At 37.0% G+C, this 27,007-nt stretch overlaps 1 protein-coding gene across 3 annotated transcripts in view; it reads right to left on the bottom strand.

Annotated features, from left to right (window-relative positions):
* The window catches only part of Bckdhb (branched chain keto acid dehydrogenase E1 subunit beta), a 176,802-nt gene that overhangs the window by 131,804 nt on the left and 17,991 nt on the right, over positions 1–27,007 (bottom strand). For all 3 annotated transcript variants that reach the window (XM_019208480.1, XM_033763348.1, XM_019208481.1), the window contains 2 exons: positions 3,190–3,323; positions 2,810–2,965 (listed from right to left, as the gene is read on the bottom strand). In XM_019208480.1, the coding sequence (XP_019064025.1) occupies positions 2,810–2,965; positions 3,190–3,323 (290 nt within the window). The remainder of the gene's footprint in view (positions 1–2,809; positions 2,966–3,189; positions 3,324–27,007) is intronic.

Raw genomic sequence — 27,007 nt, 5'->3', positions numbered from 1 at the left:
TTCAGATGTGGGAGTGAAAATAACAGCAGGAAGCGCAGATGTTAATTTAGCCAAACACTCAAAGCAGATAAACTCATCTACTGGTCATAGCACTCTTAAGAGTTAGCTGTCATTATTTTTCCATTTTGGAAAGAGACTGGAGCATAAGGAGATAGCAAGAAGCTTGGCCAAGATCATATTGTTTGCTAGACCAGGGATTTTCACCCAATTCCAACTGATGCTAAAACCCAAGCACTTAATTTATTTACCATATCACTTAAGTCACACACTTGGGGTAATAATGACTATAATAATATTTATATGAAGACAAGTATTACACAAAAAGAATTCTTAAAATAAGCCAAATTTATCCCAAAGACTCAAATAAGATTCCTTGAAACAAACTGCACTAGGCTTTCAAAGTCATTTTTATGCTATTTTCATTGAAGTAATCTTATTTAAAAAATAAAAGAGCTGCACAAATCTATTTTACCTCCTGCAAATGAACTTCTGAACACATTACAACCATATCAATGTCTTTATCTTGTATTCCTGCTTTTTAGTTTTCTTTTTATCCACTTTTACATGTACTTACTTTTAGCCTTTTTATTTTATGTATACAGTATTTTCACCTGAGGTGAAAAAATAAGAAAGAGAAAGCAGAAGGAATGAAGAAAGGGAAAGAAAAGGTAGGGGACTGAGAGAACAGATCTGTTCTTAAAACACTGGGTTTATAAACATTAAATCTGCATCAATATTTAGCTCAAACACGAAAGTAACTAGAATATTACCTCAAATGTAGCTTCTGTGCCAACCACTCAACTAAGAAAAACAGAGGTCTATGACTTTGATCTCACAGAAAAGAAGGGTGAGAGGGATGACAAACACATGTCCGCAACAAATTGGTGTTTTCAGAAGCAAATACACATCTCTGAATTGCCATGTCTGTGAGTTTCTATAATGATTCCCTGGAATATTGTTCAGTAAAGCAAAACAGAAAAGATGTGAGTGTAAGATATAAAAATGCAAAATACAAAGAATGGAGTAGTACTGTGCCTTAAAGAAAAACTTGACTTTTGTAGGAAAATGGATGCACCTTGAGACCACACTGTTATGTGAAATAGATCAGACACACAACCTTATATGCGAAATGCAAATTATAAACAAAGAACAAGATAAAAGACAGTAAGAAATAAGGTGACAGCTCTTTCTCAAATGCAAAGGATATCCAAAATGGAGGGAGTGAGGAATCAAGATGGGAGATAAAGGAACTAAGGTGGTTTTGTAGTCAGGGTTTGCAAAGGCATAGATTTAATACAGAGCACATAATTTAGAGGATTATTTTATAATATTCACCCAGAAAGTAAATTGCAGAGGAGTGCAAGAGATCTGTCTGCATGCTGCAGACCCGAAGAATCCAGCTGAGGTTCAGGCCATATCTCGTGCAAATCCATATTGAGGCTCTGAACCATGAAGGCCCAAAGGCCAGTGGTGGAAGCCACAAACCTGCACTGGAGCCAGGAAGCCACACCGAGGCAAAGACAGCAGCCATCCCTGCTGACAGTGAGGACCCAAGCTCCTCCGACATGAAAACAGCCACAACAAAGCTTCTCTTCAGAAATCAGCGGCGTGCAGGTTTTCTCTCCTGTTCTCCTCTTACGTCATTCTAGCAACAATTCTCAGGTGAGTCTTCCATGCCCAGAACTACACTGACTCAGTTTAGCTGGGCATTCCATTTAAATTGGCCATTAGTTAATCTTCCACAGATGTGTGGTGTCCATGTGCCAAGTTCACACAAAGAATGTAAACATTACACACTGCAAACATGTACTAAAAAGAAGAGAAGACCTAAACTATTGTGCAAGCCACCTATGATAAGGTCATTTGTATGAGAAAGTATGGCGAGCCATTATGGTGAGCCTTGACACAGGCCTAGCCATGACTGAACTTTGAGTCACCTCGCTGGCACGGAGGTGCTCTCGCCCATAGCCACGGGCGAGTTCAGCTAGTAGCAGATGTAACCCATAATGGTCGTTATTGTTTCCCTCTGGAATGTGTGGGCGGTACCCTCGCTCCCTCGCTCCCGTGCAGCCCTCGCTCCCATGCAGCTGGAGAGTATAAAAGGACAAGGTTCTATAATAAAGCAAGCAACTGAAGAAGAAAGGTGCCTCCCGTCTCTCTGTCCTCATCCTTTCAGGTTTAGGACCTGCTGGCAGGATCCTGACGTCGCGGCTCGCGACAAGAAAGCACTACCTTACTCTTGACTGGAGGTCTAGGTAACAGCCTTCATGTAATCTGTTTCAAAAGTAAGAAAGGGAAAGCCAGGGATTTAGCTGTGATTCTGCTGCCTGCCTCACAAGTGTAGGGTCCTGAGTTCGATCCCCAGTACCAAAAAAAAAGAGTAAAGGGACTAAAAGCAAAAATCCTATCCCTTCGACTTTAAGGCAAATAATGGTCTAAACAGTAGATTTATGAAAATCATGTAAGGATTAGCTAAATGAGAAAAACCCATTAGAAAGAAACACAAAAATTTGATACAGGTGAAAGATAAGCTAATTATGCGGTCATACACTTTGAAGTCTATGAAGTTAATTATTGTCAGTGTCAAGCCAATGCTGCAGCACAAAGATCATTCTATAAAATCAGGCATGGACAGCTGATTTAAAAGAAATGCTAACCTTTCTTTCTTAAATTCATTTAAGTTCACATAAATTCAAAAAACTCCTACTTGTTTTCCTCCAGGTAAGCACACTGCTATAGTTAATATTAATAGGACCAATGAAAATGACAGTATCAAATGAAGATCAAATAAAGATGTAAATGAGAATACCTTGATTCCAGGGCAATGAGCGAAAAAAGCTTCAGGACACTGAGAATGATAAAGAGCCCCGTGACCAACACAGCCCCACGGGGACCTGATAGTGAGGTTTCCACAGTTAAAAAGATCCCCAGAACGGTAACGATACTTGGCAGCTTCATTAACAATCTGCAAGGAGAGAAGGGACATGTCACAGTGAGTCCCTCCTTCCAAATCCATTTCCTACAGACCTATTTGAAATTTTAACTACCATAAAACACTAGCTATAAAACATTAACTCGAGGCTAATAAATGTGTATAAATTGGGTGGTGGGAGTGTGGTAGCAATAATTCAATACTGCATGGATTGAACCTTTCAAAGGATCACTCAAAGTAAAATATAATGGACTTACTTGATCAAAAGCAGGGAAAATATAATCTGCAAACTGAATTTCAGCAATGGCAGTAGCACCAGTAACTGCAATTCCAATTCCAAATCCAACAATTCCTTGTTCACACAGTGGGGTATTGAAAACTCTGTCTTTCCCTTTAAAAAGAAAGAAAGCAAATTTAATATGGCAAATGAGAGCACTGTAATGTACAAAACATCTGAAAATTTGGTAAATTAATAATGATGGGAAAGCCGGGCATGGTGGTTCACACCTGTGATCCCAGCACCTGGGAGGCTGAGGCAGGCGGATCACTGCAAGTTCAAGGGCAGCCTGAACTTCATAGTGAGACCCTGTCTCAAAAACAAAAACAAACAAACAGAAAAATAACGGTGGGGAGGGGAAATATAGAACAGTTAATAGACAATAAGTAGTAATGATGGTTGTTAAATGTAATCAATAATTATATTAATAGTAAATAATCACTATGTTCCAATTAAAACTGTCATGTTGGAATTAAAGCAAAATCCAAGTACTTAAAAGAAAACATCATGCACAAGACTTTGGATTCAACCAGCAGTAAGAAAGAGAGGGAGGGAGGGAGAGAGTGAGGTAGGGGGTGGGTGGTCAGAATGAATGAAAATGAAACATAGAAAAACTACACAATACAAGTAACCAAAAGAGAGCTGATGTCGCTTTACTAGCAGCAAGCAAAGCAGCCTTTAAGGGAAAAGGCCTTGCCACAAAAAAAAAAGGCAAAATTCATACTTTTGAGAGAATTTAATTCACAAGACGGACAAAAAAATCCTAAATTTAAACTCATCTAACAGTGGACTCCAAATAAATGAGAGAAACTAATACAACCAAAAAGACAAATGGACAAATCCACTGAGAGAATTTTCTGACATGCTAGTTTTAACTGTCAGAAAAAGTGAAGGATAAAAATATGAAAGATTAAAACCGGGCTTGGTGGTGCACGCCTGTAATCCCAGCACTCGGGGGGGGTGGGCTGAGGCAGGAGGATCACCGTGAGTTTGAGACCAGCCTGGACTACGTAGTGAGTTCCAGGTCAATCTCAACTACATAGTGAGACACTATCTCAACGCCCCCCCAAAAAAACCCCCCAAAAAACAACAACAAAAATAAATAAATAAATAAAATATGAAACATTAGAGCATGATTAACAAACATGACCTAATTGCCATACACAGGACATTGCACTCAGCAGCTCAGAAGTCAATTATTATGCAGTTAATAGATAATGCTGACATTAATGGACCATATACTGGGCTATAAATCCAATCTCAACAACTTTTAAAGAATCAAACTCTATTTTTTATTAGATTTTTGTGGTACATGTTTCCATTCCTTGCAGGAAATTGGTGCATGTACATAACACATCTTGCTTCTTTTTTTCAGCTCCTTTCTCTCCCTTCCTTCAACTTCCTTCATTTCTTCATTCCCTTTACCATTTGAGAAAGATCTTTCACCCTAATTCCTATTTTGCTCTTTATTTATAATTTGCATCTCTCATATAAGAGATGCAAATATTTAAGATTGTGCCTAAATATGCAATATTTAAGCTGTGTTTGATTTATTTCTCTTAACGTTATAGGTTCAAGGAGCATCTGTTTTTCTACAAGTGACTCAAGTTTACCTTTCTATGGCAGAGTAGTACTCCACTATGTGTAAAGACCACATTTTCTTTATCTATTCATCTTACAAAGTATATTCTCTGACCATGGCAGAATGAGGATTAAAATCAGCTACAAAAAGATAATTAGAAATCCTCTGTGCTATAATGTGTTAAAAATACAGATCTAAACAATAACACATGACCCAAAGAAAAAATTTTAATGAAAATTAAAAAGCTATATATCCCAACTTATGATTCTAAAGGTAACAACAGAATTGTCTCTTCCAGACTAACCCTCACATATTTAATGATTATCAATTCTGGGCAAATTACAGCAACTACTTAAAGACATAGGAAGGCCAAAATTAAGTATAAATGAAGAGAGACTTGATCATTGATAGAAGGGCCACAGGGTGAATGAGCAGGGCATTTCTAAGGCTTGTCTGAAAGGAGTTCCCAGTTATGTGTGTTGGAAAAGATGAAAATACGCACTGATAGTCTCAGTTTTAATGGACTGTCTGAGAACTGTGTCTGAGACTGCCAGTGACTGGATACTGGGAAGTAAATCCTTCACAGACAGGCACCACATGGGGACATCGCAAAGTCTGTACAGAAAGCGCTTTAACACTCGCTGACCTTAACACCTACAGGACACTCCAAAACGAGAAAAATAACCTGGAAGGGCTGAGAAGAAATTTCAGCTCTTATCATGTCTACCAAAATAAGACACAGAATTTAGAGCCTGAGATTCTTTAAATTAGAGGAGTTTGATAAAGCCTTCAAGCTTTCCATTCAAAACAACTTCACTTACATTACCACCCGATTCTCACATCACAATCTATAGTCTCTCAGTTAATAGGTGCATTTTATGACACAGCTTAAGTTCACGGATCTGACTGGCAGCAAAAAAAAAAGGACATGAGCTGGCCATGTAACCACATGTTTTGGGACAATTCTGATAATTATGCTTTATTTGTATAAGCCAGGGATATCAATACTTCTTGGTATATACAGTTTACTTGCAACTCAATCATTCCCTTTGAATCTGAACTATAAATAGGTCAGGTGCTGGGAAATACAGACTAGACACATCCTATACCTTTCAACTCTAAATGAAGCTACAAAAACTTAAAGCATGATTCATTCCCATCATGATCCATGACCACCTGCTTAAAGTGTGACCTGTTTTCCTCAACAGTTCCCTACTTGACTCCAAATAAGCTTGATATTTTTTTTAAATTCCATTTAACTAAGAACAATTTAGTGGTTGAACATAAATTCCAGCTTCTTCCACTGGGATCACATCCCTGAGATATCGGAGCTATCTTCACCAAACATGCAGAATTATTTCTTCCTTAGTGCTTCAAGTTCATAGAATTCAGATTTTTTTTTCAACTTGGAAAGCAAGTATATCCTTTTTGGCAACTAAAAGGCAAAAAAACTTGATTTTTCTTAGAACTCTCTTACTACAAGGAACAGTTTAACAAATCCTTTTGACACGTTTAATGATGTAACAGAAGGTGCCTCAGCACGAACTATATGTTCAAAATCTGTTCCTGTTTTTTCTCAAATATTGATTGAGGGTTAGAACACTTATAGTGATTCAGGGATGATGGAGGAGATGAAAGAGGATCTCTAAATGACATAAGGAAAATATTATAATTCTCAACCTGTTAGATGTCAGATACACCAAGTTCATGTTCTCTAAGATAGAAGAATCAATGCTAGGAACAATGGAGGTTGCCCCCACAAGAGTTCCCCAGTGGGGAGCCGAGAACTTCATTTTTCAGGAAAAGTTTTATAAAGCACAACCACGTGGATACAATGTAGGTTAAAGCTATGATCAGCCAATAAGTTCACAAATATAGTCACTAAGGTATCCAATGGGGGAACAAACATGTAACAATTGTACATGAAAGAACAAAACGTTTTTCTAGGAAATTATGGGTCAAGAGGTCTTAGTCACCCATTGGGGTGACTGGTGTCTGTCTAGCCTTCACTAGTCCAGGTGTTATCACTTATCTTGTCCTTTGGAGAAGTATGTAGGCCTGGTCATTCATCTTTATTTTGAGGAACAGCCTCCAACAGATGGTCTCTAGCCACGGTTGTAATGTGTTTTTATCTTTTGCACTAACTCTCTTGAGGGTCTAGCTCTATCTGACTGCCTACAATATTTTTATTTAACTTAGCTGTCTATTATTGTAAGACACACAATATTGATGACAATATCGATGTTATAAAGCAACTAACTCAATGTAAAGCTCATGTACAACATATCCTGGTAGATGAAGTGATCAATAGAATGACTGTACTATGAGGCAAGGGAGACCACAACTTAGATGTCATCTCCACAAGGTACTAAATTCTCTAAAGCTCCACTTAACAGAAGAATCGCGATGCTGAAAAAACTAAGACAACTTATACATTTATTTAGCAAGTGTTTATAACATACTCTATTAGTACTTTTCTGCATTTTAGATAACAGAGACACAAACAGAACAAAACAAATTTGTGTCCAATGAAGTTTACATTCTAGTCAAGAGAAATCATCAAGAAAAACAAAATAAAGGAGTACAGTATACAATGTGGTGATGACAGACAGTAAGTGCTATGGAGAAGAGCAAAGCAATGAGTAAGGGATGGGGAGCTGGAGGTGGACTGGGATTATGCTCTGATTTTAAAGAGGGAGATCACAGATCAGGAAGGCCCTACTGAATGAGATATTTAAGAAAAAGAGTTGGAAAAAAATGGGACATTGTACCATCCATATAGCCAAGAGAATAAATGTCTGAGCAGAGCAGCCAGCAAGGAAAACCCTTGGTAAAAGCATCATTAGCTCACCAGACAAAAGGTAAGAATAAGAGAAGCAGTGCAAAGGGAGAAAGTGAATGAGTATGGTAAAAGGACTCAGCTGTGACAGGCAGGGGTCTTGTAAGCCATTCTAAATACTGACTTTTACAATGAGAATAAGTTAGGAAGCAGGGGCATGAGAGAAACAGGAAGTAACTGAACAAAGTTATGCCATTCTCTAACTTGAATTTCAACAGGATCCCTTAGGCTGCTATTTTGTAAATATCCTGGAACTAGCAAGGGAGGACAGGCAAGACTAGCTACAGCATTCCTGGTAAGAGATGATGTATAGTATCAGAGAGAGTGGAGAGGTGTGAAGCTCTGGACATATTCTAAAAATGGAGCCAAAACGACCTGCTGATAAAATAAACAACTCAAAAAATGCAAAGGATGATTCAAAGGCTTTTGGCTTGAGTTACTCAAATGACAGAGTTGCCAGTAAATGTGAAACATTAAAAACTATTTAGGATCACATTGGAATGAGATTCAGAAGTGCAATTTTCAAGATGATTATTTTGCAATGCCTTCAGATGTTCAGGCAGACCTATGGATTACACTGTTGCATATATGAGTTGAAAGTCTTTAGCATAAAGATGGTATTTAGTGGCACACATGGGGTAAGATTACTTAGTAAGTTTAAATGTGGACATATCAAGAACAGCTTTATGGTATATCTGGCTCATTCCAATATGAAGAAGAAGCAAATGATCAGTTAAGTTAAAAAAAAATGAGTTTGGAAGAAAACTAGGAGATAATGCTATTGTGTAAGCCAATAAAGAGGAGTATTCCCACAATGAGAGTGGTCAACTTGTGTCACAGGCTGCTATAAGGACTGAGAGTTCTGTCACTGATGACCTTGCCAAGACAGCTCTAGGGAAGTAAGATGGAGAGAGAAAACAAAAGTTCAAATTGCAGTAACCTCAAGAGACAATAGAAAACAAGGAATTGAAGACAACGGGTAGTTTTAAGTATCTGGAGAAATTTTGCTGTAGAGAACAGAAAAGGAATAGTTGCTAGCTGCAGGGAACATGAGGGTTAAGAGGGATTTTCTTAGGAGGAAGAAATGACAGTATTTGCAGCTGCTGAATATAATCAGTACAGAAAAGGAAAATGATTACCTAAAAATTAATGAAATGGAGAGACAGGATATCGGCCATGTCTTTAGGGTGATGGGGAAAGAAGATGTCTAGTGTAGAAAGGTCGATGGACACCCTTATATTCACTCAGAGTGCAGGAGAACAAGGAGCACACAGGCACACAAATACACCCAGTGGTGAAAGCTTGCCCAAGTTCCCAAAATTAGATTATTAGTGAAGAGCGAAGACAAGGCAGGAGTTTTGGGAAGAATAAAGAAAAACAAAGCAGTCATTCAGGGAAATGGATGACTAAATGGACCGGGAAAATGCCTCACTGACAGGGACCATGTAGTGGCCCCTGGAAGTTACTAGTCTTGAATTCAGGTTGTGAACAATTAGCAAGATGCATGTTTTGTTGCACCAACATTCAGCTAAAGGAATTCAGACTTACAAGGAGATGGATTTTAACCAGAACTCCACTTTGACAAATTAATGCTGATATGGAATTTAAGCTGGGCATAAAGGAAAAAAGCTCACTAGAGAAAGAGAGTGATGAAATCCATGGCTTTTAAAAACCAATAGGGACAAAAGATTGTTGGAGTGAAGGTACAAGAAGCAGGGAGCTGGAGAGGTTCAATCCTATGGTCATGAGCTGGGGACATCCAATCTGATTATGGAAAGGCTGCAAGTTTTGATAATAAGAGCTTGACTGTAGGAATAAGGCCCTGTTGCAAATTTTTAAAACTTTAAATGGGGAAGCGACACCTGGAAATGTAAATCAGTGTGAAGGCCTTGGATTCAATTCCTAGCTCTTACATATATACACTTAGTTTCTTTAAATACAGAATTAGTTGTTGAGGCTCAAAGAAAGTTACAAGAAAGAATCTGTATCAAAATGTTGTAAACGGAGCTCAACAAATATTTAACTTGTTAGACAGGTGGTGCTTTGGTTTCCTATGAAGGAAAAATATGCCTACTCTAAAGCAGTTCCTTGGTGTCCAACAGCTTTGACTAGGTCAGAAAAACAACAACAATAAAAAAAAAAATACTATCTAAATTACTTCTTTTTAAACCTTTTTAAACAAATCGTAAATAAACATTTCAGGGGGTGGGGATACAACTTAGTGGTAAAACACTTGCCCAGCACATGTGAGGCCCTGGATTCCGTCCCCAACAATGCCTTCCAACCCAAAATATTCAGATAAGCTACTACTGCAGAAAAGTAGAAAAAAATAAAAATATTCATACAACATGCTATTTTACATATGTATATCTATCTATTGATCAATCAATATATTGCTACTACGGCCCATATTTCAGGCTATATCTACAAATCTAGGAGCACCTGAATCAATGGAAATGTGTGCAAAATGCCAGACAGCTATTTAGGCATTTATCTTCTCAATTACTCTTTTGTGAAAAATCAAACAAAGTCACAGCACTGCTTTCTAATAGGGCTCTTCTTTGGTAAAGGAAACACGATTAAGATGATCTACATCACTGTCGGTGTATGGTCTACAAAAGATATGGTCCACTATATAATTCTAAACATAAAAATTGAACCAGCAGTTGAATTCGCTCACCAAAGAATTAAGAGATGAGCAAAGGTGAATCCAGTAGTGAGCCTGTGCCCCACTCAACGCTTGCCACAACTGTAGACCAGAAACAGGAAAGAAATAACAAAAAAAACAGCAAATAGGGAAGAGAAGGGGCCACATGGAAAGGAGACAGCCAATAATCTCTGGGAAGGTCAAGGACACCACAAGCCTTCTCAATCTCTTCTGTCCCTGGACATCTTTTCAGAAACCATAACTAATTTTTGGGCTTTACTTGTGAAAAAGGTGTCCCTGAAAGTTCCTAAATCTATTTGCGGTATAATTAAATTTATTTTTCCCATGGAAATTTCTGTAAAAGTAGGTTTAAAACTGCCCATCTCTAGCCAACATATATTTCCTCAGGATTCAGATGTGATTAGATCAAAATATCCTTCTAAAAACTGATGAACTCCAACAGAGAAACAGCTCAAGTTCCAGATTTTCTGAGCAAAAAGATAAACAAGGACATAGATATGCGTGACTCAGCTACAAAGAAATCATGGAAATAAAAGGCATGATAGACAATTTAGAAGTGAGAATAATTAATATGTCCTAACAATTTTAGTCACACATTTTATAATGTTATGATTTTACATTTTAAGTGTCCTAACAAAAACTTTGATAAAGATGAAAAGTATTTGTTTCAGGGTTGACTATAGCCAAATACAAAGCTAATTCAGAAGATCACCTGCCTCTTAAAGTAGAAAACAGAAGACTATATTCTGTTTATTAAATAGCCCCAAAAATACTTACCAAAAAAGTATATAAATAAATTTTAAAATATATTTCTGTTTAAGAAAACCATACAAATGCATCTTCCAAACTGGGATGCTTTTCAAATTGTAAGAAGTTACTAAAAAGACTAATTGATACTCATCAGGAAGTTCTAAGCAAAAAGGGTTGTGTTGGGTAAACCAAGACTTAAGAGTCACCTCGTTATTAGAGATAAGTGATATTAACACCTAATGGGAAAAATATTAACCTCACTCATTTCTAACCTACCATATGTTAGCATCCTAAATTTGGCCACTTATTATCCAATACCAGAAAATGAAAAAGAAATTTTAATGAGAAATCCAGCAATTAAGGTCATGGTCACAGGTGAACTCTGAGGCATACAGCCAAGATTCCCCCATTGTGAAGATCACACAGCTTATTGCTTTGGTTGCTGAGAACACTGCTGGATAAGAGAAATAAGTTCACCCCCTTTGGGGACTGCAGACAACCCAATAGGGTTAGCTAAGGCTGTCACTGGCCCTATATCACTTCTGGACACTCCCTGTGTCTGATTCGGATTTCACTTGAGAGCAGCACTATTTTGCGGGGAAGAGGGGCCCAGAATGTGACAGATTGCAAGTTTTCCAGACTTAAGAAGTTTGGTTGCATTTTTAATTATCTTACAAAATCCTTCAAACGGTCACCACCAGATCTGAGGTTGTTGTTCAGCAGTAGAGTGCTTGCCCAAGAAGCACTGGTTAAAAGGACTATTTGTGAGCCTTGTCCTGTAGGTTCTCTCTTACTCTGAACTTCCAGACAAGACATCTGGGGTACTGTAATAGGCAAGAGAGGAAAACTATAGAAGGGAAAAATCAACCAAGAGCAAAGGTGTGTGCCTAGTAAATGTTTATTGAAAGAATGCTTATTAAACATGAAAGTTCATTTGTAATCAATTGTTATACAATTATCTTGGTAAAAATCCAACAGTGCCCACAGCCATCAAAGCCCAAACTGGTTCTATAATACAATGAAGTATTGCATTAAAAATTGCAAGATCCTCTACTGAGAACATAAACCACATTTCATTCACCTTTTGACACCCAAGAATACCCAGCACAATTTCCTGAATTCAGCAGGCATTCAATAATGTCACTTAAATAAACCTTTTATTGTAAAATAAAAATATATTTATATGTGGGACAACAGTGATATGATAGTCTATTACCAAGTAATAGATATGACGCCAAGGTAGATGGGAGTTTAGCTGAAAGAAATGACATGTATGAATATTAAAACCTAACTAGAAAAGATAGGTACAGATAATAAACAATAAAATTTCTCAAATAATAGGAAAATGTGACAGTGAATAAAGACAAAAGCCTCAACCAAGTACAGTATATAAAGATAATAACCACATCAAATGTACGCAGCATAGTCCCTGGCAAAGAGAACTTTAAAACAATATTTAAAATGAATGAATGAATGACATTTATTTTCTTAATTGGCTGGTGCAAACTATTTAACTCATAAATGCTAAAGTATAACAAATTAGACCTTAATTATCTAACACCACAGCCACAGATACAAAATAGTTTTAAATATCTAATCCTAATGTAGTAAAATCTTTTTGGACACTGTCCTAATATTCCCTCAGATGTTTCTCAAAAAAGCTAAAGTAAATGAGAATTAATTTAAATTTCCATATAAAGTGATTTAGTTACCAACGATGAATTAAAAGTCTCTTTAAAAATAAAGTGATTTTCTTAAATGATCAAGAAAACTCAATTGAGAATATATTTTTGAAAGGCTCGCTTCAAACTTTGATGCAATAATTAATTACATACAAGGTAGCAGTTACTCTGTAAAAAAAGATAACAATGACTACAGAAATATATATTTCTACCTTTATTATTATTTTTTTGGGGGGGTATGGAGGATCAAACTTGGATCCTTGTGCGAGCAAAGCAGCTGCCAAAACCACTGAGCCAAATCCCCAGCCCAAGAAATATATATTTCTACTTTGAAGAGGTAGTAAAGAAGCTCCAAACTTGTGGACAGAAGTAAAATATTACTGGTAGTAAAGTGTCAACTTGTTTTATACACTCCACTTTTATTTTTTAAAAAGAGAGAGAAGTTAAGGGGAAGGAAAACAGTTAAATATATATAAAGGAAGTTTAAGGAAAAAGTCCTCAAATCAGATCAGATTCAACTAAAATCTCCTACTGACAATATCAATTTTATAGGCAACAAGTGATTCTAATTATAATGTAATTGTCAAAGCTGAATTACATCTAATTGTGATGCTCTTAAAGTTAAGCAGGCATTTTTAATTTTTTTTCTTTTTTTTTAGTAAATTGTAAAAGAAATCTTAAAAGAGTAAAATAAAAGTGATTTGGATGTATAAAAGTTGGGTCTTTTGTTTGCCAAGAAATTCAGTTACTATCAGTAATTGTCAGATTAGAGACTGCTAAAAATATGAAACACTAGAATAAAATTACTATACTTTAAGATGAACAAAAAAAAAGGCTGTTTGTCACAAATTAGATAATAAAGATAATATCATTATTTGAAAAGTAAGCATTAAAAATAAAGATAGTACCTTTAATGAGTGACTTGTAGATCAAGAAGGAGCAAGCTGAGGTTATGATAAGAAAGCAAGATGTCTCAAACATTTCTAATTTTTTAGGTAGATCTTCCAAAGAATAACATCAAACCCAAATCACCTCTTGTCACCATCAAAGGCTTGATTCTGGTCCAGTAGAAAATATAACTTAATATAATCTGTTTTTACCCAATGGAAAAAACATTTACACATTATGTACTTGAGTGTGTATAACACACTATCACTGATTATTAAAAATAATACAGGGATACCATGGTGCCTTGGTTCACAAACTAAAATTTTTCCATTATTCTGATTGCAATTGAATTGGATGAGAACTGAATCAAATTTCTCCATAAGGTCAACCCTGAACCTAACCAATTAATTTTTTATTTAGCTTTCAGCCAATTCAGTTTCCAACCCAATTGTGGAAAAAATTAAGTTCATGAACAGAGGAACCACTGTAAATGAAACAATTCCGGGCACACTCAATTACCTGATCTTTGACAAAGTGTCAAAAACTGCTGCTGAAAGAAAGATAGCCTTTTTAATAAATGTTTCTGGGAAAACTAGTTATCCAGATGTTGAAGACTCAACCTAGACCCATATCTCTCTCCAAGTACTAAACTAAAGTCAAAATAGGTAAAAAATCTAAATATTAAAGCAGAAACACTCAATCTACCAGAAGACAAAATATGTAAAATTCTTTAGTACATAGACAAGAACTTTCTGAATAGACTTTCAGTTGTACAATAAAGAATACCAAGAATCAACAAATGGGATCAAATCAAATTAAAAAGCTTCTCCACAGCAAAGGAAACCACCAACAGAGTGAAGAGACAACCTATAAAGTGGGAAAAAATTTGTGGACAGTTACTCCTCAGACAAAGGACTACTATCTAGAATATATAAAGAATGCAACAAATAGACCCCCAAAATAAAAAGACCCAATTAAATAATGGGAAATTGACATGAACAGAGATTTTTAAGAAAAAGAAGTCTAAATGGCCAATCTTGAAAAATGCTCAACATCACTGGCCATTAATAAAATGGAAATTAAAACAATACTGAGATTACATCTCCAGAAAGAATGGCTATCTTCAAGAAATCAAATAATAAATGCTGGTGAGGCTATGAGGAAAAGAAACCCTTCTTCATTGTTGGTGGGAGTATATATTAGTATAACTATGGAAATCAGTATGAAGATTCCTCTAAAAACCAAAATTAGAAATTCCATTCAACCCAGCTCTTCCACTCCTACGTATCTTCCCCAAAGAATTAAAGACATCATATTACAGTGATACGTGCATACCTACATTTACAGCAGGCACAACTCATAATAGTTTAATTTTGGAAGTGGCCTTATATCCACCAACAGATAAATGGATGAAGAAAATGTGGTATTTATGTACAACAAAGTATATTCTGATATAAGGAAGGATAAATTTTAGTCACTGTAGAAAAATGGATAAACCTTGAGTCCATAATGATAGGTACAGTTAATCAGACATGCAAGCTTAACTATCACATGGTTTCTCTTATATGAGAAACCGAAAATACACATAAAGAGCAAAATAAAAAATAGGAAACAGCAAGAGAGCTTTAACATATAGGGAGGGAACAGAGATGGAAGGAGGGAAGAAAGAAGGGAGGGAAATGAGATAAAGTTGGAGATTGTGTTGTACTGTGTACATGTACTAAGTCCCTATGAGAAATTTGATCATTATACACTACAAAAATGTACAAAATATTATAAAAGATATATATATAATTATTATAAACTACATATGCATACATACACACACACACACACACACATATAGTAAATCCCCAACTTATAAAAATTTGAGTTGCAAACTTTTGCAGGTACTAATGGGCTTCACATTTGTTTTGGGTTTTTTTTTAATGCTTTACATGGTATATTTGTGGCAAAGATGTGTAAGACTCACTTTGTTGGACTTATGAAAGAATCATAATGTTCTTCTGGAACAAAACTAGCTTGTAAGTTGGGGACTTAAAATATATACATATATGGTCCAAAATATGGAAGAAGTGGGAGGAAGGAGAGGAGAAGGAGATTAGGGTGATCTAAGGCTCAAACGAGACATATGTATGCTTTGCAAACCACAAACCAAACCATTATAAGCATATAAAGTGTTATTATAAGGGTATTGGTGAGGAAAGTTAAAAAAAGAACAAATTTGAGAAACACTACAGACAGAATCAACAGGATTTAACCGTTGTCCGTTGAAGGCACGTGAGAGCTAAGGACCCCTTGACAACTGGCAAGCAGAGATACTGGGAACTTTGCATGATCTTCAAGGCCACCCACCCACTGCAACCTGTTCATCCCCAGCTTCAATCCAACCCAACTAGCAGATACCTTTGGCACCCCGAAACACTCAATAAGAAACACTCTCTTTCTATCTAGGGTGAAGGGTAAGGTAGGGAATGTGGTTCAGCCAGGATGGTAGGTCTGTAACAGGTAATTTCTAAACTACAAGTCAAAATCTGTTTGTTGTGGTTTGAATCTTTTATGTCCTTCAAATGTCCATATGCTGAAGGCTTGGTCACCAGCTTGCGGTTATTTGAAGGTAGTAGTGCCTTCAGGAGGGGGGCCTAGTGGAAGGAAGTGAGGTCAACAGGGAGCCATTAGGACCTTGGCCTTTTCGCTCTTTGCTTCCAAGCCACCATAAGGTGAACAGTCTTCCTTCCCAGTGCTCTCCCACCACCATGATATACTGTGCCACCACAGTCCTAAAGGCAATGGAACCTCCTGACCCTAAATTAAAACTTCTGAAATTATTACCCAAAATAAATATTTCATCCTTTTAAGTTATTGCCCCAGGTATCTGGCCTAGAGTCAGAAACCTGAGTACCACAGTGATCCATTGGAAAGACCCTGAACAGGAATGGAGGATCTCATTTGCACCATCACACAAAAGCCCAAGCTTTCCCTCTGAACAGAGTGGAGCTATAAGCAAGAGGCTTGGCCACTGCTAACCTTCCAAAAAGGAAACACCCAGCAGTTGAAAACAAGGTGAAAATCACAGCCAACTCCTCCAGGACTGAAGAACAAATCCTGCTGCAGCAGCTGTGTATCTGCAGAGGCCTGGAGATTATGCAATCAGTCGAAGGACTGGAACTACACGTGCCCCCAGAAATCCACTACTGCATAGAAATAAGGGCTGGGGATGCCAATGGGCTGACAGTCCCGGTCAAGCAAGCAATCAAGCAGTCAAGCTGTGGCTCCCCTCAAGGGTACTTGAGCAAACCAGTATCTGGTCCCTGAGCTATGTACTACTCACTTTAACACTTGAATGATCTACAAAGGCTAAAAACATGAACATGACAGCACACAACCAACCCAGCATTCCCAAAACCCTACACATCTCCAGGAACTGTCCTGCACTGGCTGTGATAAGGGCAGTGGGCCCACATAAAGCATATTATAACTAGTCATAAACCAACAGCTGGTGCTTTGACATGAAATACAAGCTGAAGTTTATTTCAGAGCATGGTCAATATGATTTGAAATCACTTTATTTGTGAATGAAAATGAATGTAAACAATTATGATGTATAAAGTTTTAGAGAATGTGTACTATTACAACTAAGATTAAACTCTCAAGTGAAATTTGAAAAACACTGATATTTATCATATCTGTTTGAAAAAAAAAAAGAGAAAAAACTACAATTTTGTCATGTAAAAACTGAAAGAATCTATTTGGTCTTTCGACCCTTTCTGCTGTTTTTCATGCTTTTCCTGGTGCTGGGGATTGAACAAGGGCGTCATGCATGTTAGGCCAAGTGCTCTACTGCTAAGTTACTACTGGGCAAATCAACATCTGACCACTGAGCTCTGTGCTCTGTGCCCTAAAACCCCAGGCTTAGCTCTACCTTTTATGAAAAGCAAACTGAGGGCTGGGATTTGGCTCAGTGGTTCCACCACCCGTTTTACAACTGCAAGGGCCGGAGTTGGAGTTAGATCCCCAGTATAAATACAAAAGGCAAATTGGCAAGATTATTGATGTGATTTCATAAATTGTTTGTTGGCTGGTTGTTTGGTTGGTTGGTTGGTTTATTGGTTTGTGTGAGACAAGTTCTCACTATGTACTCCAGGCTGGACTTGAACTCACTATATAGCCCAGGCTGGCCTCAAACTTCCAAAATTCCAAGTGCTGTAACTACAGGAATGTGCTACCACGCCCTGCTCATAAATTTCTTAAGTAGACATATCTAAAACTTATTGAGAGGTTGGGAGTGTGTTTTAGCAGTACAGCATTTGTCTCACATGAAGCAAGGCCATTGGCTCAGTCTCTAGCCCCACCAAAAAGAAAGGAACTTATTAAGAGATTAAAATTAAAATTGAGAGAAATACACACTAAAATATAATTTTTCATATAAATGTACATGTAGATGATGCTAAAAAAACAGATTTCAAAAAGGATGAATATGGAAAGTATTTTTGCATAAGCCTATATCTACTTCATAGTTGTTGAACATAACCAAAGCTGTCCTTCCATAAAGACGAAAAAAATATATGCATCATCCTTGTGATACCAGCTGGAATTTAAGGGCCAGCCATCTCCTTTTTTCCTTTTAATCTTCCTTCATTTATATGGAAATGAGACGTTTCCTAAAACACATCTGTACCAGTACCTACGTCAATAGCAAAGCTCAAAGCACACAAATTCATCCAGCTGATTCCTGAGTACAAGTGAAAACAGTACGCCAATATCATCTAAAACCCATGTGCGTCATCAGCAAGGAGGACATTACCAAGCTGTCAATTTCCATTAACCTGCCTCGCTTTATAAATAGTCTCAACTTCCCTGTCTAAATAGGTTGGTGGCCTTTTCCGAAGCAAGTAGAACAACATGACAAAGAAGTATTAAAAGTAAATGAGCTTTCCCCTTTGTAAACAGGAGAAGGCTGACAGTAAACCAATTCTATGCGCAAACTGAAGAGCTATTAATAAAATAAAGTTCAAGAGAATGCAGAATCAGTTTTAAACAGAAAATAAGCATTTTGCTAAATATGTCTGCTGTCTTTAAAATATCTGTCAGTCTCACTGCTATCAGAACTAACTCAGGGCCTCTACAGGCAGAACTGAACACTCCATGATTATGATCTTTTATACGGTCCCCAGAAGAGTATAATATAAGCCCCAAATGATTGATGTTTGGACAAAAGAAAAGCAAATTGGTTTTCAAAAGTCAATTGCATTACTCTTTTCTAAATCTGAAATGTTTTATAATTTTTATAACTTGTAGTAATTTCCTATGCTAGTTCTAGATATTTCTTCCTCTAAAATCAATTATAACAAAACCTACACATCACTTCTACAATATAATTACCTGTTTACAGCACTTTTCTGGTTCACACACCAATGAATAAATAAAAGCAAAATCAGAAAAGTGCATCAACAGAATTTATCAGAAAGAAAAAAGTAATTGCTAGAAATCATTAATCAGGCTTGGGAATCCACTAATGTTATCTAACTAATGTTCTACTGGGTGGAAAACATATTGAGGTTTGCCCACATTAATCTTGGATAAAATGTACATGAATCCATGCATGAGTAAATACATTTATACCCGCGGCCAATGCTTAACAAGCCTGTCAAAAACAGCACAACAGTGACATCTCACATAGTTCACAAAAAGATTTCTGCTCACTGAAACATCTAAGACACAACCAAAAAACTGAGTTGTTAAATTGAGAGATTTCTAAGCAAAAAACAAACAAACAAAAAAAGTCACAAAGTTAATCAACTAATACACACTAAGCAAGGTCCTTAAAGCTCACAGCTGCTTTGGATAATTCCACTAGAAGTCACTCACTAATAATACACAATACACCAGGCACATCCAACCTACAGCCATGAGCCACAGGCAGACCTGGACAGCTAGTGATGAAAGCCCTCAAGACTGCACCATAATGTCATTTTGAGCAGTGCTTTTCATGATTCAACTGCACAGTGCTTGAGCATGGACTGCATAGGAGACAATGGAACAGCACAGGGGAGGGTGCAGTACGAGGCTAAGTCCAGCTCCTGTGCTGCATATAGTTAGTTGAATCAACAACCACATGTATTAGATCTTAGATGCATTTGTGTACCTTGACAAATAACACACAATGATTACTAGTAACAAATTTTTTAGCAGCTGTGGTATACGCAGTACAAAAATGTATCCAATAGGTTTTTGCACATGGTACTGTTATAATTACATATACAATGTCACTAAGACTAGAAAAATAAATGGTTGCTTATTTGTTAATTTTTGCAATGTACAGTGTGGCAATCAGACATTCAAATCAAAAAATAGATCATGTCTCTTTACTAGACTTTGGTGAGACCAACCTTTCCAGAGAAAAACACTTCACAATCATGCCTTATTTATGACATCACTTTTTGGCAGTATATACATTTGTGAAGAAGTATTTTCAAAGGTGAGGCACAAGAAAAATAAAATTATGTGAAAAAATTTCTCAAAAACTCTAAAAATTTCAACCCCTTCCATACAACCAGAGACAATGATTCATTAGTTTTATAAAAGCAAGGTAAAATATCACAGTTTTGTTTGTTGCCCTCCTTTTTAAATGTTATATAAAAATTTAATTTTAAAGGGATGCTGTACTTATATACATTAATTATATGAATATATTATATGCAGCTGAAGACAATTCACTCCTCATAGCTCATGAAAGCCAAAAAGTTGAAAATGCATGAAATATATTTATTATATCAGTTAAATGGGTCATCACTTTATTCCCTTTATTTGCTCTAAATCATAACAACTGGCTTCCATTCTTTCATTTGTTCAATGAATTGTGTACGACACTACTATGAGCATCACATATGAGATAAAGGGCAAAAGCTTTACATTGAAGTTAGTAGGCAGTGGGAAAGCAGTGTAATGAGTTATAGATGCAGCGCTAGACAGAAGGAATAGAGAACAGCTGGGAGGAATTTGAGGTGGCAAAGGCTGTGAAGAACATATGCTAGGCCTGAAAACACTGGCTGGACTTCAAACAGAGACAGACATAGTGCAATAAAGATAGAGAGGCAAGATGAGGTGCCTTGGTGGGTGGTGTAGATGCAGGCAAGAATATGGGGGAGAGGGGACCCGAAGCTAGAAACAAAAGTTGGAGCCAGATCATTCTGATCTTAAATACAAAGCTAAGAAAACTGGATTTCACTATTCAATTTGGGAGTGATTTTTAAGCACAAAAGTGCTGATAGGAGCTGTATTTTGGGAAAATTAATGTCATTTATGTATATAGAAATTAAACTATAAAGAACATAAAAACATTCATTGAGGTCAAAAGTGATGAGGGCATGAACTATGACAGTGACAGTAGGGACAGTGAGGAGAGCAGCTCCAAGCATAACCCACAGAACTGGACAACTCTGAGATTTTGGTGTTTTGAGGACTCATAAGCAGGATCCAAGAGGTAAGCACAACTTCAAAGTCTCCATAGGTAAAACATGCAAGCAGAAAAGTTTCTACACTGATCTGAAAGTAATAAAACAGATGCAAAAGGATGAGTTTCACTTGAAATAAAGTGAATATAGACTTTTTTTAAAACAAATGTCAGATCCATTTTTAAACAAAAGGTCAGGAAAAAACCAGAAAACATCATGAAGCTGCTGATTTGGTCCAAAACAGATGGCCTGCTAAAATAAACGGGGGCATAGAATATAACCCAATGTTCCAAAATTAAAGAAATCTATATTTATTCTGTATGATAGTACAAGATTTCATCATATCTGCTTTTCATCTATTCCTGACTCCACTTTTTCATACAAATTGCTTTTATTTAAATCAGCAAACTATCAATAGCCTAACTGCTACACTCAACACAAGTGTTTCAGTCTACCCTTCATTCAAATTTCAACCCTCAATATTATCCTAGATCCTTTCTTTTCCCCCATTTGTTTCAACTTCTGAAGAATCAGGAATCCTATCACTGCTCTCTGACTGATTCTTTGTCATCTTCTCTATACCACCACAGATTACATGCGCATCAGTTCTCAGGTAGACAAAATGTTCCTCCAACAGTACAGCGGTCACAAGCACCCACCAGAAAACTTCACCTCACCCCTAGTTTCCTCTTCATCCTTATAGTTACATACTAGACTGCCAGTTTGATCATTTACTGGTCACCTTCTGTGACAGTAATCAAAATAGATGTGATTCTTAAACGCAAAAAAACTAAATTATTAAATGCTAAATTATTTATATTCTAATGATATTCAAATTTCTATAAACAAAAAAATTCTATAAAACTTTTTGTATTTGTCAAGCATATATATATATATATATTAAATCAGTAAGATTTTTTTTCAAAGAAAATACAAAATCAATACAATGAAAACCATTAATAAGAAATAGATTTCTTCTGAAAATTACCCACCACATCAGATTTAATCATAGAAAATAAGATCTCAGGCCTACCAGTTCCAGTGAAAAACCTTGGGGAAGTTATTTAGCCTCTTTATGCCTCAGTTTCTATACCTGAAAAGTGGAATTAGAAGAGAACTAACACCATAGGACTGTGAGGATTAGGTCAGCTAATTATGTAAAGTTCTCTCAGAACAGTCCTGGGAATGTAAAAAGCACTATTTGAGTTTCCTGCTACCATTAATATCACCATCATTATCAATGTTATTATACTATTATAGCAAGTACCAAGGCATGTAAGCATAGCAGCAACTGCTAAATGTCCCCCAGTATTCATCCCCCCATTCTTCTAAAGCACCAAGTGTTGGCTGAGCAGGTATCCATACAGAATAAAGGTTACATGTTCCAGCCTCCATGCGTACAGATGTTTTTAACTGCTCCCCTACAAAAATTCCTTGGACTCTGCCAGGTAGGGAAAGGAAACTAGAGATCTGAGGGCTTCTTCAAAGACTTTCAAGCAATGTTCCTTATTTTACAGCCCTACACCCCATCTGCAGTACTAGACATTGCCAATTTTTGAGACTTTGATACTTCTATGATGTAAATTAGTCCAGTTTTTGGCTGTCCATTCTGGATTCTGTTTTTCCAAGCCTATGAAATCTTTTACCTTTCAGCTTCCAACAGTTTGCTCAGATTGTATCAATCCTATTGTTCCCATCCACATGGATTAAGGCCTTTAGAAAGAAAGATCCCTTGACGTTTTAGAGAGGTTGGGGGTGCACAGAGAGGGAACAAAAGCATTCAGTGCTATCATTTTCTTTCTGCCTCAGCCATTATTTTCTATCAAAACTCTCAATGAGAAAGCAGGAAGGGTAGGGTAGGGGAAAGGGAATAAGGGAAAAGAAAAAAATATGAGAAAATGAAAAAATGGAAATAAAGTATTTGTAAATGGGGAGGGGAGGAGGGGGTGAAGGGAGGGCAGAGACAAGGGGAAAAAATGAGAATCAAGACCTGTCAAGTAAAGGTACAAGATCCCAGTAATGAATGTAACTGTATTGTATACTTACAATGTACCAATAAACTCAATAAAACTCTCAATGAATCAGTAATGAATGTAACTGTATTGTATACTTACAATGTACCAATAAACTCAATAAAACTCTCAATAAAACTCTCATTTAATTCACCCACTGTTATTTAAATTCTGGCCTAAGTATTAAAAAAAACTTAGCATTTCTTACATAATTTTATGCTGTTATTTCCTTCTTACACCATTTCGCTTCTATGCAATGTTGCTTTGACTTTCCAGCATACTGTGATTCTCTTACTGGCAGAAACAACATTTTAAAATTTTATACCTTCTAGATCAGTAGTTCTCAATCTGGGCTGCATACTTGAGTCACCCAGGGGACCTTTCAAAACTCTAATGCTGCAGCCATATCCCATTCCAATAACTCCAAATTTCTGGGGTGAGTACTAAGCATTAGTACTGTTGCATACGGGCAAGGCCAGGAAGCAGTGGTGAGAGATACTACAGCTGTCTGGAGACATACTCTGAACATTTATCCCACATATGTACATACACAGTGCTAAGGTATCTACTTTCCAAGAATAGCATTTCCAATGATCTCTCGGTCCTAATAATTTAAACTTCCGAAGTAGGAAAATAACCCAAGTTATCCCAGATCATATTAAAAAATGCATTGGCCTAAATACAGTTAGTGCCATGTTTTATTTGTTGGTCAATGCTGTGATATTAACTACCTCCTTCCCATGCTCACTAGGCCATTTGGCAATGCTCACAGTCTCTGCCAGCCTCTGTCTACTGAGAGCACTTCAGCCCGCTGCTGCCTTGTAACTCCTTCACTCCTTGGGAGCAGCTGGCCCAGCGATCATCTCACAAGCATGAAGGGAACCAAGGCTATTTTGACTGGCAACCTTCCAATTTTGCAGAAACTTTAAACTGACCCAAAAAATAAAACTGATGGAATTACTATGCAGCAGAAGCTCCAGGATATACTTGCAGGAAAAGCCCAGGAGCTTCAGTCCAGTTGGGAATTAGAGCCAAAAGGCTTGCCTTACACTTACAGGTCTATAACAGGTCTTCTGTTTTTACTTAGCTTTGATGAGGTGATTTGAGAGAACTGACGAACACTGAAAACCCCTCCTCCTAACAACATGTTAGAAAAGACAGGGATCACAGATACATTTTTCATTGCACCACTGACAGAGGACAATTCCCTTAGGTAGTGTGGGTCCCCAGAGAATGGACACTGTACACTCATGGTTGGGCACAGTAGTGGCAAGCAAGGCAAGACACTGACCATGTACTAAAGCCTCCACAAACAGAATTCACAAGAGAAAACCAGACTCCACGTAGTCTGGAAGAGAATCAATCAAATGTAGTTGGTAATTGGACCTAACTCCTTTGCAGTTGATTAGAAATCAAAGACCAAAACAGATGCAAATAATATCAGAAGGGGATCTGCAAAACTAAAGCCAAGCAAGGAAATTCTGATAAATGAGATTCTCCCTTCAATGAAAAGTTATGTATGTAACTCTCAAAAGGAATGATACCTATTTTTGGCTCCTGTACTGCCATGGAAAATGGAAATTTTAGGGGAAATGGGAGGTGGAATACAAATAATGAGAGCAATAGCAGCAGGATGCTTAAGAATATTTAAACACAGAAAGGTGGTGGGGTAATTTGGCTATTGGTCTTTAGTAAAATGAATACTGAAGAGCTCTAGATCACTTAGCTTGGAGGAACTGGGGACAAATCTTACTGAAATTTTACTTTTCTGAAACTTTTACATGTAATGAGAGCTAATGCTAGGTAGTAACCAGCCTTCTGACCCCATTTCCTAAGTAGGAGGAAAATAAAGGTAATTTGGCAAGAAATGAATGAGGGGAACGCTTCACTGAGATTACCTGGCTCCAAGTCTGTTCATAAGTATCTGAGAGGAATCAGGAAAAGCTGGGCAGCTCAGAGGCTCCCAAGAGATTCAGGTTCATCTCCTGATCCACTTTCAACAGACTGCAAGGTCAATTAAACCAATTAAGAGAGCACAGCTACCACAACACCTGTGTGCTAAGATACTGAGCTTCTCTCTCATTATATGAAGAGTTAGACACTGGGACCAGAGTTGCAACAATCTTTGATGTATATGGACAGGATAATTAAAAGCTAAATGGTCTTTGGGCAGCAACTCCTTAGATGCTTTATCTGTAAAAAGCAAAAGTACTTCCTTTAGGCAAATGACTAAGCCGTCTAATTGGACTTAGAATCTATTAAAAATACTGTGGAAGTTTTCCCTTTAATGACCAATCTATCAGTCTTTAATTTAGATTTAAATAAAAATAATAGGTGCATGGTATTTAATATTTCTTTCTTTCATTAAAAATGTTTTGAGGAACTTCCACTTTTTACAAAATGAAAGAGTATTCAAATTTAGCACGTATAGGACCTTGTTTAATTAAGAATGTAAGTGCAGGGCTGGGGATTCAGCTCAGTGGTTTGGTGGCCTGCCTTGCAAGCACAAGGATCCGAGTTCAATCCCCCGTACCAAAACAAAATGTAAATGTAGTTTGTGTGTGTTCCTCTCTGTCTTAGAAACAAGTTTCTTTGTTTCTGCTGGAACCCATAACTGGCAAGAACAAGAAAAGAGGAAAAGATGGGTTAAATGAGCAGCCTTCCCAGAAATTGAGAAGAAATTCCTTATGACTAAGAATGCTTGAGTTACAAGGAGCCAAAACTACAGAAAAATAATTCTTTGGCTAATTTACGACTGGCTTGATGCCACCACTTTGGGATGGTGGCCAGAGGACCTGTGGGGAAGGGTGGCAGCATGCCACTGAGAAGGTCAAGCACTTTATTGCTAATGCTGCCTTTGGGTGTAGCTGCTCACCAGGAAACTGAAAACTTCTCATCCAACACGCTTCCCAAGTGATTTCTTAGCACATGACATTTGCCAACTTTTACCTAACTTAGCCGTCATCAACTCTGCCAATCAAAGCAACTGAGAAATCTCATCTATGTTAAATGAGAACAGAAAATAAAGCAATGTGTTCCAATCCTCCAACTTTTACATAGGCAGCCTTGCTCAACAAATATCTGGCAAATGACAAAAGAGCTACCTTCTATGAAGGCCATTTTTACTGGCTGTTTCTAGTGTGATTAGAAAATTATTTTTTCCTAGTGAATGTAATTATTATTTTCATTATTATTTGATTTCATGAAAGGCACTACACAGTGGACTCCAAGTTAGAATTAGAAATATAGAATTATCTAGCTCTGTAACAACATTTATGTTTAGATTCAAGCTTCCTGAATTAGGTAACTTCAGGTAAGTAACATCAACTCAATGTCTAAATACAGTGCCAAGTTGCCCACAGCACCACAGCCACCAGGCACACAAGCTCTAGAAAGAACAATGTAGAAGAAAAAGCATTCTCAGGTGTAATGTAACAGAATTTGTGATGTTTTACATTAAACAAAATATGATGCGAGAATCTAAGCATTCCCAGATATTACTGAACAGTTCTACAAGAACTGTTGTACTGACCCTTTCTCAGCTCTAATAATTTGGTAAATCTACATTAGCTATATTTGGTAATAATCTTTACTGGCCAATTTCTTTTAAATTTTGAGGACCTTGGTAGAAGTGTTAGAGAAATTGAAATCAAGGATAGACAATGTTGTTTAAAGAGAGGAAAAAGAATTTTTTTGTAACTGGTCTGATCTAAGCTACCCTATGAATCTGCAAACTGCTTTTAAAATAAAGAGTATCATTTTTCTAATTATTTTTAAAATTGTATTATTACATGTGTGCATTACATAATGTTTGCATTCCTTGTGTGCAGTCGGTGCGTGGACATGATACATCCTAATTCCTTCTCCATCCCCTCCTTCCATCTCTTGATTCCCTTCCCATTTCAGAAAGATCTATCTCCCTG

This window comes from Fukomys damarensis, unplaced genomic scaffold (genome assembly GCF_012274545.1).
Source record: "Fukomys damarensis isolate Sample0158 unplaced genomic scaffold, DMR_v1.0_HiC HiC_scaffold_14, whole genome shotgun sequence".
In the NCBI taxonomy this organism is placed as follows: domain Eukaryota; kingdom Metazoa; phylum Chordata; class Mammalia; order Rodentia; family Bathyergidae; genus Fukomys; species Fukomys damarensis.
This window is presented reverse-complemented; position numbering and strand designations above follow the sequence as displayed.